The sequence below is a fragment of the Arvicola amphibius genome, chromosome X (genome assembly GCF_903992535.2).
Source record: "Arvicola amphibius chromosome X, mArvAmp1.2, whole genome shotgun sequence".
NCBI classification, from domain to species: domain Eukaryota; kingdom Metazoa; phylum Chordata; class Mammalia; order Rodentia; family Cricetidae; genus Arvicola; species Arvicola amphibius.
The window spans coordinates 96,343,287-96,363,492 of NC_052065.1; the positions used below are offsets into that span (position 1 = coordinate 96,343,287).

The following is a 20,206-nucleotide window of genomic DNA, read 5'->3' on the forward strand; positions in this document are numbered from 1 at the left end:
AACAGCAAGCTTTATTGATGGGTTGTTGACACTCCTCTTCCTTTGAAGGCTTAACCTATGCCTAAAAGGGGGGGGAGAGTTGGGATAACTACAAGTAAAATAATTATAGAATAGTAACAGCATTTCTTTTGAATAAGAAAAAATTGCCTGTCAAAAGATAGGAACCCCTTAAGAATCATTGCTTGTCAAGAATTCAACATAGGAAAGTGGGACTTGGCCATGTGAAAGCTGCAAGTTTCCTTTAGATTAAACAGAAGCAGACAGTTCAAACTGGTGAGTTATGACCCAGAAGAAAGCCAAGGGAGAAACCGATTCCATAGCAAACTAAAACCCAAGAAGCTAACCAGGCATAGAAAAGGGAATGTTTTAAAATGTGGTGATCAAGAAACCATTGTTGGCCCAGAGAGATTCCCATAGCCTGTGATTTTTCTTATCATTCCTCAGAGTACTTACAGGCAAGGATGTTTTGGGTATAGCTCAGGGCCACATATGCGTATTCCTCTAATAAGTACCATACCATTGGCTGAGGAATTAAGGCTGTCAAAATCAAAGATCATTGTTAAGAAACGAATCTTGGGTTGTGGTTGCACATTTACCCATGGAAATATCCACTCATATGTTTTATCTTATGGCTTTTGAAATATGAATTCACCAAGAAAATCAGAGTTTTCCTGAAATTGAAGATGACTTCTGACTTTTGTTTTTGTTTTGATTTATGTCTTTTCTAACTTGGTCAAATTATCATTTTAGAAAACCATTTGCACTCTGATAAGAAGATACCTAGAAAGTTCTTAGCTGAGGCTCTCGGCACACCACCATGGAGCAAAGCAGAATGAAGCCTAGGATAGTACAGGTTCCTTTGACATCCCGTATCTTCTAGCCTTTATCTTTCTTTTTAATCATTCTCCCAACTGCCTTCCTTCCTGTTGTCTCTTGGCACTTGCCTTGCCTTCTTTCTCCTGTTTCCTCCAGTTCTCCAGTTTCTCACTCTTCCTCGACTTCCTGGACCATTCTCCTTTCCTCCTGTTTTATGTTTTTAAATCTATATTTCTATCCTAACTCCCACTTTCAAATGTCCCATAGTTCCAAACCTTGAGTACTGCTATGGTCCTGTAGGATCACATCATGAATGCAAGTTGCCTGCTACACGTTTCTTACTAAGAGATTAGAATGGGTCACATGAGTCGTTAGAGTCATCTGGTATTTATTTTACGACACTGGCCAATGCTTTCTGCGTGGGAAAAGGTATTCCAAAGCTAAGCTGGCACCTAATCAGTCAGCTCTACTTAATTATCTTTTATTATAAACCTGTAAGGGAAGAGATCCCTAACTTCTTTTAAAATGGCTTTTAAGGATTAAGCAGCAACGCAACAGCTCCTCATAATTGGGAGACAGGTGAGAATCTGTATGCGAGATAATATAGAGGTAAATTAGACTGTAGTGCTCTATTGCACTGTGGTATGAAGGTGAAACGAAACATGGTATATAGTGCACGCATGTATAGTGACTTTTTTGCAGGCTGGACTCTATTAACCCTTTTTTAAAAAAATGAGGAATGTCAGAGCTTCTCATGAAATCCATAAGCACACCAGAGTAGCAATACGCTCTGGCTTTTAACCTCTGAAGTCCCAGGTAAACTAAATCACAATGTGTCAACTTGCCCATTGCCAAATCTTGCTCATAAAGCACTGAGTAGAAAATTCTAAAATGAGAAAGGAATCGGGACAGCAGGAGGTTGCAGGTACCAACCAGAATACAAGATGACTATAGAAACTCCCAGTATGCACGCACACGTGTACACACACACACACACACACACACACACACACAAAACACACCTTCTCTCTTCCAGTTATGTATGTGTCCTTTGTTCTCCTTTTCCAAACTAGTAGACAACGATTGACCACAAAGAGGTCCATTTTCTCTGTACAGGGAAAAACAGAATGAAGTATGCTGGGTGTTCATAAACAGTATGCCCCATTTCATGCCTTCCCTTGTCTGCCTCTGCCCAGAGACTGTAAAAGATAAGAGAGGTGTCATGCAGCAGTTAAGAACATGGAGTCTGAACGCATACCTGTATTCAATTATTGATTTCTACGTTATTAGAAGTGTGACACTGGGCAAGTTGTTATTTTTATCCCCACAGGACAGATGCTTTGCCTGTCACTTTAAGATCATAATAGCCTACCCCAGGAAGTTGTCATGTGGAATATATAAGCTAACATTAATTAGTAATTCAATTTTATGTAATCATTCTTGCTATGAACATATGTGCACTGATGTTGGCATTTAGATGAGTAAACCTCTTCTTACTCTTATTACACAATGATATTGTACACTCAGTAGATTTTGTGTGGACTCATTTGGAAACCCACTCAATATGTATAACATAATTTCCATGGGAAAATGGACTATGAATCCCAAATGCTCAGCTTATGAAAAGACTTCTCAACCATACCCTATCTGCTTTGTAAATTGTTTCATTATATTGGTGCTGATACTTCTTATACTTGCAAACATATTTCCCAGAAAGTCTCCTGGCTTATTTTTCAGTGACTTAACGTAAACTTTGTAAACTGCTATAATGAATTGAAGTCACAAACTAAAGCTTTTTAATTAAATAGTCCTATTTCAGAACTGCCTTAATGGAAATTTATGGGTTACATATGGATTGTCTTGAGACTCCTTTCGAGAAATGTGGTAACTTCCACAGTGAGGGCTTTGATCTTTCTCAACTGAGGAAATTGCCAATAAGGTAAATTCAATTATTCCTCCAATTAGGCACACTGGTTTTCTCTTAGTACTTGGGTAAACTCAGTTGCACTTAGGGATAGTGAAAACTTTAATGGTTGTATGTTATTGTCAAGATAGTTATAATTATCATTGGGATGTCTTCAATACTAGAAAATTTTAGTTATGTTTATACAGTGGAAAATAGCTACCATTTTAATTTTTCCAATCATATTTCTAATATAAATGCAGTCTATAAACCATGGTTCTATCTTGCCTCACTAGATGTATCGGATCTTATGATCCAATATGCTCTTGTATGAGGACCTTCCCTGGTCAGCCTCAGCTACGGAGGAGAAAATTTTGAAACTGTGAAGTTTTGCAACACAATTTTTTCAAGATCTTTTTCATCTCTGGGTTTGTCTGAATAAAACACATTGTGTTCAGCTTGGTCTAGATGTCCCTCCCTTTGATAGTATGTCCTTAAATGCACCACTCATAGAGCTTTCTTATTTCTCCCCTTGTGAGTAGTGGTAGTCAATGTGATCACACTTTTGTATCAACTCAAAAATTCTGTTTTTCATTCTTTATTTTTATCTTCTTATAATTTAACAGAGTACTTAATGTTCTAAACTTTAATGTTTTGTGTATCAATTTGTTATATTCCCAGAGGAGCTAAATTAATAAACTTTGACATTTATTATACAACAATATATCTTTTAAATATCTATTTTTAGCAAATGAGTACAAAATTCAGAGATGATCATAGATGGTATAGTTTCTCCTTTCCTTGGGTTCACAGTCCCGGAGTAATGACAAATCTGTAGATAATCAGTACAACCAAATGCATTGTAAAAATGGACTTGTGGACTCTCGAAGCTCAGAGGAGGGGGGAGGGGGCAACTATCCTCATTGTTTCAGAATGAGGGAAACAGGTCTTCGATGCTAAAATACAAAGCAGTCCTCTGAAAACCGAAGTGGTTGAATACTGCATCTACCTGAGAGAGATGCCAAAGACTGAAGAGGAGATAACATTATCTTTGTGCCCCAAAGTCAAGTAACAGTTTACCATATACAAGAAGGAGATAAAAAAAGAAGAGGAAACTGAGAAAGAGTGTTTCCTATTCAGGATTAAGCAACAAATTGGTGTTACTAATACGTGAGCTTTAGTTAGTATGTATGGGTGGGAGAAGGAAGAGAAAGTCCCTAGAGTGAGAATAGAACAGACAAAAGCTGACGAAGGAAGAAGAAAGCAAATATACCATATATCATGCCTATCCTTACGTGTCTTATGGACCAGTGGTAAGTTTATATTTTTATAAACAAGTATATTTATCTCCTGGTACCAATGAAGTGTTATTTAGAATGATAAATAGAAAGAAAAGCAAAACTCCTTTGACAAATCATTGTACATGAGAACATAGGATCCTAAAGTCTCTACTATTTCTCTCCACCTTCTCCTGTCTCTCTTAAATGCTCTTGGGGAGGAATCTGGGGCAACACCATCCAAAGCCTACATCTTTAGACAATAGGAGGCCACTAAGAACTTTGAAGAAGATAAATGAGTGACAAGATAAAAAAGTGGGGGAAGATAGAATTTTTAGGGGGTTGGATTGAGAACAAAAAGGGCCAAATAAGGAAAATCAATTAGGACAGTATTAAAGCTGTCTAAGGGGCTGGAAAGATGGCTCAGAGGTTAAGAGCATTGCCTGCTCTTCCAAAGGTCCTGAGTTCGATTCCCAGCAACCACATGGTGGCTCACAACCATCTCTAATGGGGTCTGGTGCCCTCTTCTGGCGTGCAGGCATACACACAGACAGAATATTGTATACATAATAAATAAATAAATAAATAAATAAATAAATAAATAAATATTAAAGCTGTCTAAGAACAGTCCTGATCCTAAGCAACGATCATGGCGATAGAAGGAAGTAGAGGGCTGTGAAAGCCATAGCTGAATGCTGCATTGGTAGAACCTAGGAGAATAACTGTTGAAAGTTGTGAGGTCGGGGTGTGAGGCAAGAGATCACAGAGATGATCCCATTCTTTCTTGCTTACACTAGAAGCAGCTAACGCGCCACAAAAATCTCTTGTCCCGTTTCTTTCAACCAACTCATTTTCCTTGAATTTTCAGTGACTCTTTAAAAGTGGCACATGAGCACTCATGTGCAGATTTATTTCCCCAGTCAGCTTCAGCTGAGACTTGCCTTTGCTGGTAAACCCTTTCCTGTTGTCATTGTTGTGTTGGCTACAACTGTATTTGTGTCTCATTAGCAAGGCAGAGGGCAGCAATTTTCTTTTTTATGAAGACAGACCCCAGCTCAGGCACAGGATGTGTTCCCAAAGTTCCTTTTTAAGTTAATTATTTGGAATCTAGAGTGCATTTCCCCATAGAAACAGCCTTATACATAGTGATTAGGTTCCCAGACTGGTCCACAAAGGCCAGCTTAGTCCATAATGTAACTGACTGTATGGATTTTTACAATGGAAATTAGGTAGAAATAATACTGTTGCAAATAAAATCAAGCTAATAATTTGAAAAGAAGTAGTTTGAGGTTTTTGTTTTCCTTGAAGGACAGTTCTTGATGAAAATGACATTTAATCCTAAGAGTACAAAGTACAATAGATGAAGGTTGGACGCTGCAGCTTTTAAAATGCATTTTAAGTAATGTTTCCTGGTAGAGAGTTAAAATGACAATAATAATTAATATTGAGTCCCTTGTAGAAAAGAATTCAAAGTTGAAAAATATATTTTAAAAACTAAATCACCAGTAATTGTAATGCCAGAGAGAGCTACTTTTAACAAATGTCTATCTTTACTTTTTTCTCAGTATATGCAATTTTATAGGGCATGTTCATTGTACAAAGTGATAACTTCCAGAAGGGCATTTTGATTCATGCGCTAGTATGTACTTGGGTAATTCTGACCCTCGTTCATCTATCCTGTCCCCCACTACTCATCCCCTTCCTTTTCCTCAATGGTTCCTTTGATACTTTCTTCTCATTGGAAATCTAGATTTCACTTATTAAAAGAAGCATGACATTTGTCTTGCTAGGCTTGGCTTATTTTATCTTCTTCACTTCCATCCATTTTCCTAGGAATGACGTTACTGTTGTCTCTTACATCGCCTTCCGTAGGCTCGCAATAGTAGTTAACGTACATCCAACACGAAGAACTTCTCCTGCAGTGGCAACTAGTATTGTTAGTGAAGGAGAATTGGAGCAACAACAAACAAGGCTCAGAGTCGACTGCTAAACTAGAAATCAGTACAACCTGTGCTCAGTCCCACTTTCCAACAGAAACCGTGTCCCCATTATTCTCTAAAATGGCCTTTTTGAAAACATTTATAATAAATAAGAAAACTGATTTATTACCCATGATTTTACTATGTGTGTGCTGAGTATATTTGAATGCTTTCTTTTTCTTCTTAGGCCTTATATCTGATAGCCACTAATGGAACCCCAGAACTCCAGAATCCCGAGAGACTGTCAGCTGTATTCCGTGACTTCTTAAATCGCTGTCTCGAGATGGATGTAGATAGACGAGGATCTGCCAAGGAGCTTTTGCAGGTGAAAATCAAACAGGGCAACTACAAATGCAGAGTTGAGTTGCTGTGTTGAGCTTCTCCATGTCAGTGTGAGACAGTAAGAGAGCTCTGTCGGAGACAAGTATGGAGAATTAGGCTACACATAAGTATAGGCACGCATTTATTACATGCATGATTGATCATGTTGTCTTGCCTTTTCACAGAAAAATTTGCATTTTAATCTATAATTCTGTTTTGTTCTTCCTGAAATCTTACTCTGCAAGAAAAAAAAGCCAACTGTGCCTTTCTGGTATTGCTAGAATTTTTTCCTAAGTTTCACTTGTGCCTCTGGATAGTACATGCAGGTTCTCTTGGCCAGAGGTAATTTTCTACATAACTGCGCAATAATTTTCCTAATATTTGCCACTCTCATGGTTTCCTGGGCAAATCCCTTTTGCGTGTGATGCCAAATGGCAGACCCCAGCTTGTCTGGGTGAGTACCAACCAGTGGAGAGTGCCTCTGTATCCATTTGTCCTTCTCGCAGCTCTCAGGACCAATTTATATGATGAGAATTGGGGTCTTTCACCTCCCAACCTCTTTATGTATAAAATCTGAGAGCTGTTGCTGTCCTATTTTGCAGATGTGGAAAGAAAGGCTCACGCAAGTCTCGAAAGGCAAAAGAGCTCCAATTTGAGCCTAGAATTGCCCAGTTTTCCACCATACGTGAAATGAAAATTCATGTAGATTTTGAAAAGATGTATTTATTTGACAAACCAGCACATACCCAAAATTACACAAACAATTTCACTGCTAGGGACCTTTCCTTCAGGATGAATATAAAGAGCTGTGGCATCTAAGAACAACTGCTTGCTCTCTCTGTGACTTGCATACATAAGGCTAAACAAAAGATGCAATATTGGTGTGCAGAATGCTGGCCATAGATTCATGGTGTTCTTGCCTACTTCCTTGCATGGAAAATTCTGTTCCAATTGCTTCTAACATCTTTCAAAAGACAAGGACCCACATCTGGGGGAAAGATTCATGACCCCTCTGCACAAGTACCTTATTTAGAAGTACTGGAAAGGATGCGCCATTGCAGCACCCCTTTCCTACTACCTGTGAGCATTTTGCAGATCATTATAGGGTGATAAAATACCAAATCTGTAATGACGCTTTGTTAATCTTCTAATGAGTCCCCACATCATAGATGCAAAACATGAACTCATAAATGCTTCAATTCCACTTCTTTCTAAGCCTGTCACAACATATATATCCCTGTGCTGATATATCTCAAACCATTTTTCCAAGGATGCCAAAGATACAGGATCGTTAATGTAACCACACAAATAAATAGGGCATACAATCAATTATCTCTCATTGTTCTGACTCCAAAGCTCCTGTAGCTTATGTCACACAAAAAGATTTTGTTGTGGAGCTTTTAATATACCTTTCAAAACGTTGAATGAAAAATGACCAACAAACATTCTAGAGCAGTGGTTCTCAACCTGTGGGTCACAATATGCAGATATTCTCCAATACTGAATATTTACACTAGCATTCATAACAGAAGCAAAATTTCAATTATGAAATAGTAACGAAATAACTTTATGGTGGGGGGTGTCCCACAACATGAAGAACTGTATTAAAGGGCTGCAGCACTAGGAAGGTTGAGAACCACTGCCCTAGTGGAAATGTCCAGCAGACAGTGGAAAAGTAGGACAGGAGGGCAGGGAAGACAGCAGGGAAATTTATAATGGAATACCTTTATAAAGCCGATGATAGGTTGACAATGTGACCAAAAAAAAAATGAGATCGATAAGACATGAAGTAGCAAAAGAAGCTAATGAGAGCTGCATTATAGTGAGTGAGTCGTAGGGAGTTAAAGGATGCAAAGAGGATAATCAGAAGGCCCCCACCTGGGAAAAACCCACAGTAGGGGAAGACCCGTGGTAGTAGACTGTCACAGTCCTGAAAAGAAGCAAATGTTCGAAAGAAGGAAAGGGGATTGGCTTGCATCAACCTTTGTAGATGAGCCAAGAGAAGTGCTGGAGACACAACTATTGGGTTTGGCAACTAGGGAGCCAAGGGTTTCAGAGTAAAATTGATTTTGATGTTCAGTTGAAGCTACTTTTTCAAGCCTGAGAGCAGCTCCAGCACCATTCATCAGCTTAAGAAGTGTAGAGAGTCTGGCCATTACTGAGTGAAATTTTCCAAGCTCCATACTGAAGAGTTTCTAGCTGTGCCAAGTAAGTTTCCATAAGATTTCATGACATCGAAAGACCAAAAAGAAAAAAAGAAATCCTGGACAAAAGCTGGCAGGGATTTTAAAAATAAAAATAGTGTCCCAGTGAGTGCTCAAAACACATTTCAATGGAAAAAAAGGGGGGAGATAATTGAATTGAAGATGTAGAGCCACACTCACACACAATGGTTCTCAACCTGTGGGTCGCGACCCCTTTGGGGGGGGACACATATCAGGTATTTACATTATGATTTATAACAGTAGCAAAATCACAGTTAAGTAGCAGCAAAATAATTTTGTGATTTGAGCTCAGCACAACATGTATTAAAGGGCTGCAGAATTAGGAAGGATGACGGCTCCTGCACTAGTGGGAAGGGAGAATTCTAGTAATTCCTCTCTTTTCATTCCTTTTACAGCATCCATTTTTAAAATTAGCCAAGCCTCTCTCCAGCCTCACTCCTCTGATTATCGCTGCAAAGGAAGCAATTAAGAACAGTAGCCGTTAGAACTGCGAGCCTTAGCCCTCACCATCTCCCTGATGAGTAAGACTGAACTCAGACGCTGCTGCAGGAAACACGGAAGAAAAGACAGTCAAATGGGGTGGGGGTTCCTTAACTTTCAAGTGAATAGAAACTTCTTATAAGCCTTTTTCCTACTCTCTCAGACTATGTAATTTATTTGTAAACCTGAACTGCTGCCCACACAGGGCAGCAATGTCGAAGTGGCCCTAAAGTGGCCACTTCCACCGTGAAGCAAAAGAGCCAGTAGTGAACCCCTCATTTTGTGCATTTACTTTGAAGAAAAAGATTTCTCAAAGATGCACACTCCCTCTTCATAGTGTTGTCTTTGTTTTTGAGTTAGACAGTAGTCCCTCTTACATTCGAACCTCTTTCAAAACTCCTTCCCCAATGTGATGTTTGTTCACTTGCATTGTCATTAGATGTCTAGAAGAAATAAAAGATGTCAACATGTTTTTTTTTAAAAAAAGAAAGAAAAAAGAAAAATCAAAAACAAACAAAAATGAAAAAAAATAGAACAAGAGCTGTGTGAAACAGTGGGCATCCGTGCCCTAATAGAGTTGCAATTTTTTATTCTTCTTCTGTAGTGGTGGCTTGGTTTGTGTACCTATTTTTCTGCATTTGTATTGGAAAAGGTTTCCTTTAAGACATTTTCCAAAAGCAGAGAGGAATCTGAGTGTTCAGGATGAGCTTTTGAAAACTGTGTCTAAGCAGAGCTCTGCTTGTGAGATCCTGTCACATTTTGCGAGGATGCTTCTGGTAGTGGAATTGTTGTGTAAAGCAGTGTGCTGGCCTGTGATATCAGAAAAGTGACACCCACTGACACTGTGGCAGTGCTCCTGGGTGAGTCCAGGTCCCAAGCCTAGGAGATCCAGATAGGGGAAACCTTACTTACACAAAGATGGGACTTTCTCTGAGAGCCAAAAGGAAAACGCAGAATTCCTTGGACAATAAGTAAGCAAAGATAATAGTGAATTTAATCCTCTCTTGTGCTCCTGTAACATAACCATTGTACAATAGGCACACTATGAGGAAATAGATCCATTAGTCAACATTCTTCATGATGAAAATTATTCATTTTGACAATGTGTAACACCTAAGAATTTTTTAAAATCAAGAGATTGGAGATACAGTATTCATCTCTGTAAGAAACGGGAAGTCAGTGAAAGCTACTTCCCGGTCACCACACCTCTAAATACTTGCTGTTTCCCCGCTGTATCTCCAATCTCTTTGTCAGGATATGGTGTGTTCTATTTAGTTACTTGGGCTTTTGTCCTTTTAAAGCCTGTTCATAAAGCTGTTAAAAGCTCACTAAGAAAATTATTTTGATTTGTATTTGTATCTCTGAAGAACCATCAGTCCAATGGAATTCCTTTTGTGGCTTGAGGAAAAATCCTAAAGTCTACTTTATTTCATTATATATATATATATATATATATATATATATATATATATAAAATTTGTAAGTTAATATTTTTAATCTTCTGGGAGTAGAACAACATCTGGAAGGTGTCTACATAAAAAAGGATAGGCTTCTCTTCTGAGTGTATAGTCAGTTTTATGAATTCTAGAAATTTTGTTTCACTAGGCCTTTGAAAAGCCAGCAACCTATGCTATACAGCATTTCTTCATTTGTAGAGATAGAGAATCTGAATAGAGTTTATCTGCATTCAGCAAGAGGGGAAAGAGCTCAATGGCATATGCCTTTCTCCTCTGTGAGGTATAGCTGCCCATTTAACCATCCATCCATCCATTCCTTTAAATGGAAGCACTGTCTCTAGAGTTTCTGCTGACCATGTAGTGCATATGTTTATCTTGAGAAGATACCACTGGTGGATTTCCTATTTTCCTACGTTATAAAATTAGGGTGGGGTTTGACCCTCCCCTGAAAATATTTACCATGGAATAAAAGACAAATATGAAAAGAAAATCAAATGATTATATTAATTTCCTGTTTATTTTGCAAAGAGGTATCTGAACCTAAAAATTTTAAATGTCACACCTCTCTAGTGAGGGAAAAAGAACCTTAACTTTTACTTTGCCTTACTTTAAATTAAGGATATTTTACCACTTGTAATGCCAGGGAATTCCACAAGACACCTGGGACGCAAATACAGTTCAATTGATGGCTATGCTCTGCTAATAGAGCCCAAACCCTGGTTGGAAAGTCCAAGACATCAATTAACATTCTTTGCATGTTGTAAAGGCCTTTGTTGTTGTTATTGTTGTTGCTGCTGTTGCTGGTTATTATTATTGTTGTTGTTATTTTAAAAACCCTGGAGCAGTGATCCTTCAGATCACTGTAGGCAGAGAAATGGCTGTTCTTTATGCTCTCTCTTCAGCATATTAGCAGGGAGGGGCTAGGTACCTATTTACCATCACTTTGTACAAAGATTTAACAATATGTTCCAGTAGACATTACTTGTACAAAATTGTATCTATATACATGTTCTAATTAGAGCAGCTTCTAAAGTCTCTTCCCTGTGGTGACAAGTTACATATATTTCTAATAAGTATTAGAGAGGAAGTGTTTCTCATGCCAAATGATGCTGAAGGGTCCATATTTGGGATACTTGAACAACTAGACCTCCAGATGGTTAGTAGTTTAGTCCCTTTCCTTTATTCTGTTTTGAGCTCATTTTAATCCAGGTGAGTCTATCCAGTTCTTTAATGTTGCCAGTGTGCCCTGAGACATTTGTGGGCAAATTTTCAAATGTTGATTCAAAAGTCCTGAAATAGGAATAGGGCAGTGGGAAAGTCAGGGAAGGGTGAGAAGCACAGTAAAGATTATTTATTTAAGAAAGAATAGAACATTAATATTGTAGCAAGGATCTGGTTCGTTGTCATAATCCCATGAAGATTTGGGGATGACACAATCCCCCTAAATCAGTCACCATGTTGGGAAATGACTTCGTTCTTGATGATCTTGTCTATGCGTCATTGTAAATATTTGTGCATCCATGCTCCATTTTGGCTACTGGATGGCCAAGTCACATGAAAAGATTTAAATCAAGTATTTATTCTTTAATTGTGTTATTCAGGTTTCTTTCAGGCTTGTGAATTGCACCCACAGTGATTCAGTTTAACCAACTAATCCTCACGTCTATCTCTCTTGTGAAGCACATTCCATTGCTAAAAGAAAAAGAAATATAGATTGCTTCCTGTTTTCTGTATATCTGTTTTTGATAGTTTGAGATGTTTGTCTATAATGGATATTTCTCACCTCAAAGATCGTGTAAATAATTATATTAATTTCCTCAATGGGTCGTTTATTTCTAATGAGGCTGCCAGTTCTCAGAGAGAGTCTATGAAATCACTTTTAAATAACACAAACAGGGATTACACCTATGTAAAAAGAGGTGTGCATATGGATAAAGACTGGGAACACAGATAATTGAAATCGGTTGTGGTAGGGTGGTGGGATTATGTGAAAAGTTTTCTTTCTGAAAGTTACTTTCTTTGGTATTATTATGTTTTTAATTTAAAAAATAAACAACAGAAAGAGAACTATAGAAACATAGAAGAGATGCCAGGAGCAAATGCCTTCTGGCCAGAGCCCAGAGCATGCAGGGCACAGATATTTCCTAGTTACAATTATTCTGTAGGCTTTATACTTGCCTAGGTACTGAGGTTGGCACATGCTCAGGTATGGCACATGCTTTCTTATGAGACTATTATCTAAGTCAAAGCTAAGGAGATGCCACTGCTAGAACTCCAGATGTATTCTTCTGCTATAAATCAAGCTTCCTTCAGCTTTGGTATGGCATCCAGGTGTCTATTTTGTTTGCCTTAGATTGAAGAGCTGACAATTTGATTAGCCCCTTTGATAATATTTGTTTCCGGTGCCTCCTTTCTCGATTGTCTTAAAAGATTTTCAAAGTCAATTTTGGAAGAACAGAAGGGTAAAATAGCTAGTTCCCACAATTTTCTTGCATAACAAGACCTAAAGTTCTTTTTTAATGGCCATAGGCAAATCCCATTGGTTTCAATAGAAATTACCATATACAATTAAACCTAACTCCAAGTTTCTTAAGAGAAATAGTTAGGATTGCCTGTCAGCATTCAGTTCCAGTCCTATTAGTTTTGGCTTGAGGTGGTCTCCTTGTCCTCTTGTGCTGCAGAGTTATAGCTTCTACTCAGCAATTGTGGTTTTGCCAGAGAAAGAGAGACCAACCATCAAAGGAAAAGAAATTCCTTCTAACTCACCAAAGAAATTTAGGTGAGAACTTTATTAATGTATGTCATACTGTGGCAAACAAAAGCAGGCCCAAGCCCCAGAATTCTCACAGACTTTTACTTAGTTATTCACAATATGTCTGGAGGTCGTAACCTTGCTGTCCTGGTTGAATCTCATCCTTTTCTGAGCTTATTGCAGTTAATATTCACTTAAGCAAATGAAGGGTGTGTGGTATAAACATCTCCCAGTCTTGGAAGAAGAAGCCTGAAATTCAGCATTTGTAAACCGACAGTCTAATGGGTCTGGGATTTGGAATAACCTTAACACACAATACTGAACATATATTTGCATGTGGATTGGAAAGGGAATAAATAGAGCCTTGGAAATAAGGGAAATGTTTCTCTTATGAAAGAATTTTTTCATAAAAGACATTTTTACTCTAGTTTTTGGTTGTTTAGCTTTTGGTTTTATCATTGCTTTTCTGCTTCACACTCCTTTAGTAATCAAATATATTAAACCCAACTTCTCATGCCTGGGAATGTCTGTTTATCATTAAACAGCATCTAACTGAATACGAAAATGTGGGAATCGAGATGTCATCATGTGCACACCTCTGACTAGAAATACACTATCAACTTGTAGCATGTACTGCCACTTAATATCATTGAACTTGAAAGGTGAACTTACAGAGTCTAACTGGTGCCATCAGTGTCTCCACGGAAAGCTGCCATCGGGTGAATGCTGTCCTGTAACAGCAACAGCACGGCAAGGACTGTAGTCACCTGATTCAGAACCAAGGAAAGGATTAACAGCAATGCTAGAAAATGAGTCAGATGTAGTAGGAGCCCTGTCCAGGAAAGAGACATAGATGTTGACATGGGCATTTTGCCTAACTTGTTCTGTGACCTCGAGCAAATCATGTAGCTTTCTGTTTACTCATCTATAAAATAAAGGTGTTGAATTAACTGCTCTTCAGGGTCTTTCCAAAAGCTCTGACATTGTGTGGGGTAACAGTTTGCCTTGCAAATTTAGCCTGCCAAGGCGATGGCAAATATCACAAGCTTAAGCCTGAATCTCTTATGTTGCAGTTAACATAGAACTATGTGAGATGGAAAAACTCAAGTAAATGAAGTTAACAGCACCAGAGAATGCTGATCAAACTCATGGAAACCTTCCAACTTCTTCACAATAGTTTTTGTTTTTATTTTATTGTGTTTTTTCCACTGGATGTTCCCAGTTTTCATTTTCTATACACTGTATGTAAAGTCTGGTTTCCATTAAACTGTGGCTAGAATTTGCTACTAGAACAGAAATTCACTGTAATTTCATAGAATAAAACTGTACTTGGGCCTCTCTTTTCCTATGAAACAGTGATGGGCCTGAGAGCATTGAAGTAGAAATGGCACAGGATGGCAGAACCCAAGCATTTTAATGGCTAAGACCACAGAGTGGACCTATGTGCTTACAAGTTGCAAAAGTAGCAACAGAAAGGCAATTGCGTGCTTTTTAGCTAACAAATTAACTATTGGGATTAAATAAAACATTTCTCATGAAAATGCCCACAGAAATTGGCTAGTTATATGAGCATGCTATTGAGAAGAAGATAAACCAGAAGTTAGTTTGGTGGATGGTCCCTACTGTCTGCCTACAGCAGAGTGCCAACCAACCCTGGGTGTGAAATTCAAGTTCAATGTGTGTGCTTGTGTGTGGTGTGCTTTTTGGACCCGCATATACTATCTTCATTAGTGATGGTAATATCTTTCACCATTAATGGCTTGAGTTTATAAATCTCAGTACTTCTGCAGTAGGAGCCAGATCACATGGATACTGATGTCTACTGGGATTGAACTCATAACATCCAAATAAAATAAATTGAGGAGACTCTTCATTTCCACTGTTTATCGGAGTTGTATCTCATTTGGCTGTGCATTAATTTTTGTCAAAATGTGTTATTTGTAAACCCATGTGTAGTGAAATTCTTCTGTAATTTTGGATTAACGGTATTTATGGTCTTACGTTTGTTTGATTTTTAAACTATTTCTTTTGTAGACTTGCTGATGGTATGACTCCACCTGTCTGCCCTCAGCAACTGATCTTTTTGAGGATTTTAATTTCTAATATTTTATTTTAAATTGTGGTTGAAGCAATAGAAATTTGAAATATGGATTGTGCATGACTGTGTCTTGAGTGTAAAAATATTGCAGTTTGAAACTTGGACCTAAAGTATTGCAAATAAAATGACAAACATCAATATCTGTTGCTTCTCTCTTCTGTTGCTCTCCCACCCCACCCTGAATTCATCACTCACTTTGCTTCTTTTTTGTTGGGAAGGTATCACTCTCAGGCGTGGAGTAGCAAAATGGCCAGCATTTTACCAATGCAACAGATGATGCCCCCACAGAATTTTCCACTGAATTACTCAGATTCTCTATGTGGCCTTTACATAGACTAGCTCAGAGAAATGAATGTGCACATTCAATACAGGGCAAAACCTTGGCAGAACCCAAAGGTAGATGAAGGAAAATCACCATGAGAGTTTACATGTAGCAAACACTTGGATTTTGATTACCTTTCGGCTTGGAAATTTCTGAGCATACAATGTCATGTCCATGCTCTTCTGATTTGTCTTATTCATCTTTTTCAAAGATTTATTTTTATTCATGTGTTTACGTGTGTACATTATATGCAGATGTGTCAGGGTGCCTATGAGGGCTAGATAAGGGCAAAGGAACTCCTGGAAGCAGAGTTCCAGGCAGTTGTGAGATTCCTGAAGTGGGTGCTGCGAACTGAACTCTAGTCCTCTGCAGGAGTAGAAAGCATCCTGATCTGCAGAGCCACCTCTCTGGCTCCTTCTCACATCTTATATCAGTATCTTCCATTTAGTACTGATCCATAAGTATGTGGGTGTGTGGTTATCTACTAAGGCATGAGCAAAAGAGATTGGCTCTCTAATCCTCAGCAGCCATCAACTGGCAACAGCCCTTCCAATATGAATGGGGCCTTGGGGCCCCTTCCTTATCCATGATGAAATTTTGACTGGCTGGATCTCGTTCAGATAACCACATAGTCTGGGTGCTGATGTGCAACAGCCATGTCTCCCAGAAGTCAGCACTTCGCAGCGCTACTCTCCATCTGCTAGTTCCTCCATTCTTTCAGCCTCTCCTTCTGTGAAGTTCAATGGGCCTTAGGTGGAGGGAGGTTAATATAAATAACCTATCAACAGCTGGGAACTCGTAGTTACTTATACTCAGCAGCTTAACCGGTTTTGTGTCTCGGCATTAACCACTACCCTCTGCAAAAAGAAGTTTCTCTGCCGGGCGGCGGTGGCGCAGGCCTTTAATCCCAGCACTCGGGAGGCAGAGGCAGGCGGATCTCTGTGAGTTCGAGACCAGCCTGGTCTACAAGAGCTAGTTCCAGGACAGGCTCTAGAAACTACAGGGAAACCCTGTCTCGAAAAACCAAAAAATAAAAAAAAGAAGTTTCTCTGACCGCAGTTGAGAGGATGACAGATCTATAGCTGTAAACACAAATGGTTAGAATTGCAGGCTAAGAGCATGACCATTTGGCAAAACAGTAACAGTAGGTTTCTTCAAGAGTCTATGATCTCCTTAGTCAGGGTCTTTTGACCATATTTACAGTTCAAGGCATGATATCCCTCCAGTGGAGAGACCTCATACCCAATCAGAAAGCAGTCTGTGAACCCCAAAACCTACATATGACTATTGCATCAGTGGGGCCGCTTGGCCAGCTGGTCATTATTGTAGATGCAATGTCCACCACTGAGGAAAAGCACTGATACCTTTGTCTCTCAAGAGCCTGCACTCAGAAAGCACACTTTCTGACACTGTGCAAGCTAGCCAACTTGGAAAGAATTTCTTGACAAGTTTGAGGTTAATCTCTCTATCCCTTGCATCCGAAGTAAGTGTTATCTTCAGCAAAAGGGTCTTATCATATACATATGGTGCACAACCAACAATGGCAGTATCCTGGGTTTTTGTGTGTCCTGGGTCTTTCAGACCAATAACTGATAAAGAGGCAGCCTGTATCTGTCACATGAGGTTTTCCTTTAATAATCCACATATTCTTGGAGCAACATTACCCCCACACACACATATGGAAAATCACTATATATAGTGTATATATTGTATATGTATGTATACAGATATGTATATATGTATAATTTGTTTACAAACTAGTGGATTTCTATAAGGCTTCATGTGTTCTTGGCTAACCCACCCCCTACATTCCCTTTTCCCTAACTCCCCTATCCCCACTTAAATTTTTAACTGTGAGTATAACTTCCCTCTCCTTTTATTTTACTTGTGTTCTATTATCCCTTCTCGTTAAAATTTTTCTTGGGTTGGAATTCAGATAAAAGCACTTAAGATTCCATCTCACTTAAGGAAGTATGGCTCAAATCATGAATCTAACTGACAAATGCTGGCCTAGATGTGGAGAAAGTAGAAGTCTTTATACACTGTTGGTAAAAATATAAGGTAGTGAAGAAAGATACTGGGGAAGTCAGCTTGGAAGTTTCTTGAAAGCTAGAAACAGAACTATCACATGGCCCGTTTGTATTCTTCTTAGCAAATGATCAAAGGACTATATAACACCACAGAAATACTTGCACATTAATGGTTCATTCACAAAAGCTAGGAAACAGAAACAGCAAAGATGACCGACAACTGATGAATGCTTAAGGGATGTGGTATGTATTCACTGTGCAATATGACTTAACAGTAAATGAAAAATGAGATGACGCCGGGCGGTGGTGGCACACGCCTTTAATCCCAGCACTCGGGAGGCAGAGGCAGGCCGAACTCTGTAGAGCCTGGTCTACAAGAGCTAGCTCCAGGACAGGCTCTAAAGCTGCAGAGAAACCCTGTCTCGAAAACCAAAACAAAAAAAGAAAAAATGAGATGATAAAATTTGTAGGTAATGGAACAGAACTATAAAAATATACTGAGTGAAGTCACGCAGGTTCAGAAAAACAAGTCATTTATTCTCCTTCATATGCAGATCCTAGTTTTAAATTCTTTATATATTTAGCCTGAAATATATGTGAACATCAGGAAACTAGAAACTGGCTACCTTAGAGAAAGGGTACAATGAAATACAGGTAAAATAGAAGTTAAGGGGAACACTGTGGACAGATGTCTTCAAACATGGAGGAAGGTAAGATGAAGAAATGGGGTGTTGGCAGAAGGCCTAACCAAAAGGAAAAGTGCATGAAAAAATAGAAAAATGATTTTTATGAGTTAAAGTTAAAAATTTTTCCAAAATCAGTGTCAATTTTCCTTACAAAAAATTGGAGGAATAAGGCACAAACAGTGATTAATAGATTCTCATGCAGCTTTAGTACTATTAGTCTATACAGTGGAACTCTAGCCCTGTCCAACGCTCTCACATCCTATTGAAGTAGAGTGGGTTCTAATACCTGAAGTGCTAACCACAAATTATAGTGGTAATGTTTATTCTCAGAGGCATCAGCTGCCAGACAATTAGTTGGTATCTATTGGCATCTATTGACTTACCACATATATGTTAAATGCCACCACAATTAGTGTCATCAGCTAATCCTGAGCCAACATCAAATACGTGTTACTCTACTCATCTGTATATATATAATATATATTATATATGTATGTATAATGATATACATATGACATAATATATATATATATATATATATATATATATATATATTAGGATCCTGGGGTAAACCATTCATTTGCAGCACTATAACAGATAACTTTTCTATAACTGATAGCAAAAGTCACTTCAATGGGTTCAAACCATTTTGCTACATCTTTGTACCATTTTAATAGCTCTATTTCAATTATTACACCCACTCAGTGAATGAAGAAGCATGACTGTTTTTCACATTGCATTTTCTATTCCTGAGACTTGTCAGACCATCCCTTATGTATTCCAGTGTTTTTCTGACCCACCATCTGCCATAGAACTTAATCTTTAGCATTTTCTGTAGCCCTTCCTTTGAACACACTGTTTTGCAAGCACTTAACTTGAGACTTAGCAGTTTGGTCTCAGTATATGTGTATTTTAACATATGTAGATTGTTCTGGTCTTACATCTTCTAATTCTGTAACAAGACACCATGACCAGCGAGGCTTTAAAAAGAAAGAATTTATTTGGAGCTTACTTTTTTTTTTTTATAGAGTTAGATCCTATAACCATCATGGTGAAAAGTATGGCAGCCTGCAGGCATGACATGTGAACAACAGCTGGGAGCTCACATCCAAATCCAAAATCAGGAAGCAGAGAATGCAAGGCAATGTCAGGAGGATTTTGAAGCTTCAAAGCCCTGCCCCCTTTACCATCTCCAAGGCTATGCCTCCTAATTCTTCTCAGTCTACCATAAACTAGGGACCAATATTCAAATATATGAACCTACAGAGTCGTTGTAATTCAAACCACTACATTCCACTCCCTGGCCACCATAAGTCTGTGGCTATATCATAACACAAATTCATTTAGTCCACCTTCAAAACAGTTTTTATGGTCTTTCAATCTCAACACTGTTTAAAAGTTCAAAGGTAAAGATCTCTTCTGAGACTCAAAGCAATCTTTTAATTGTAACCCTCTGTAAAAGAAAAAAAGCAAATTACAACCAATGTTGGTAAAGACTACGAATCAGACCATGAATTGCCACTCTAAAAGAGAGCATGGTGGTACAATGAAGAAATACTACACCAAAGAAAGACTAAAATCCAGCAGTGCAAACTACAAGTCCTATCACTTCCTGTCTGATGTTAGAAGGCTTTGATGACTCTGCCCTTCTGGTTTTGCTTACTACAACACACTGAGATCCCTTGAGCTGGTTCCACTCTGTGTTGCAGTTCTTCTTGGAAGATATCCCATGAATCTGGAGTGTCCAGCATCTTAAGGTCTCCAATACAATCCAGGCTTTACCTTCACAACATCACCCAGTGGCCTCTCAGGGCTTCTAGTCATGTCAGGGCCTTCATGCAGTGCCTATCCTGCCTCATG

The 20,206-nt window shown here is 38.6% G+C and overlaps 1 protein-coding gene across 4 annotated transcripts in view; it reads left to right on the forward strand.

The window, feature by feature from the left end:
- Window positions 1-9,006, forward strand: part of Pak3 (p21 (RAC1) activated kinase 3) — an 82,375-nt gene extending 73,369 nt beyond the window's left edge. For all 4 annotated transcript variants that reach the window (XM_038316410.1, XM_038316411.1, XM_038316412.1 and 1 more), the window contains 2 exons: window positions 6,163-6,300; window positions 8,917-9,006. In XM_038316410.1, coding sequence (XP_038172338.1) covers window positions 6,163-6,300; window positions 8,917-9,006 — 228 coding nt within the window. The remainder of the gene's footprint in view (window positions 1-6,162; window positions 6,301-8,916) is intronic.
- The last annotated feature ends 11,200 nt before the right edge of the window (window positions 9,007-20,206 follow it).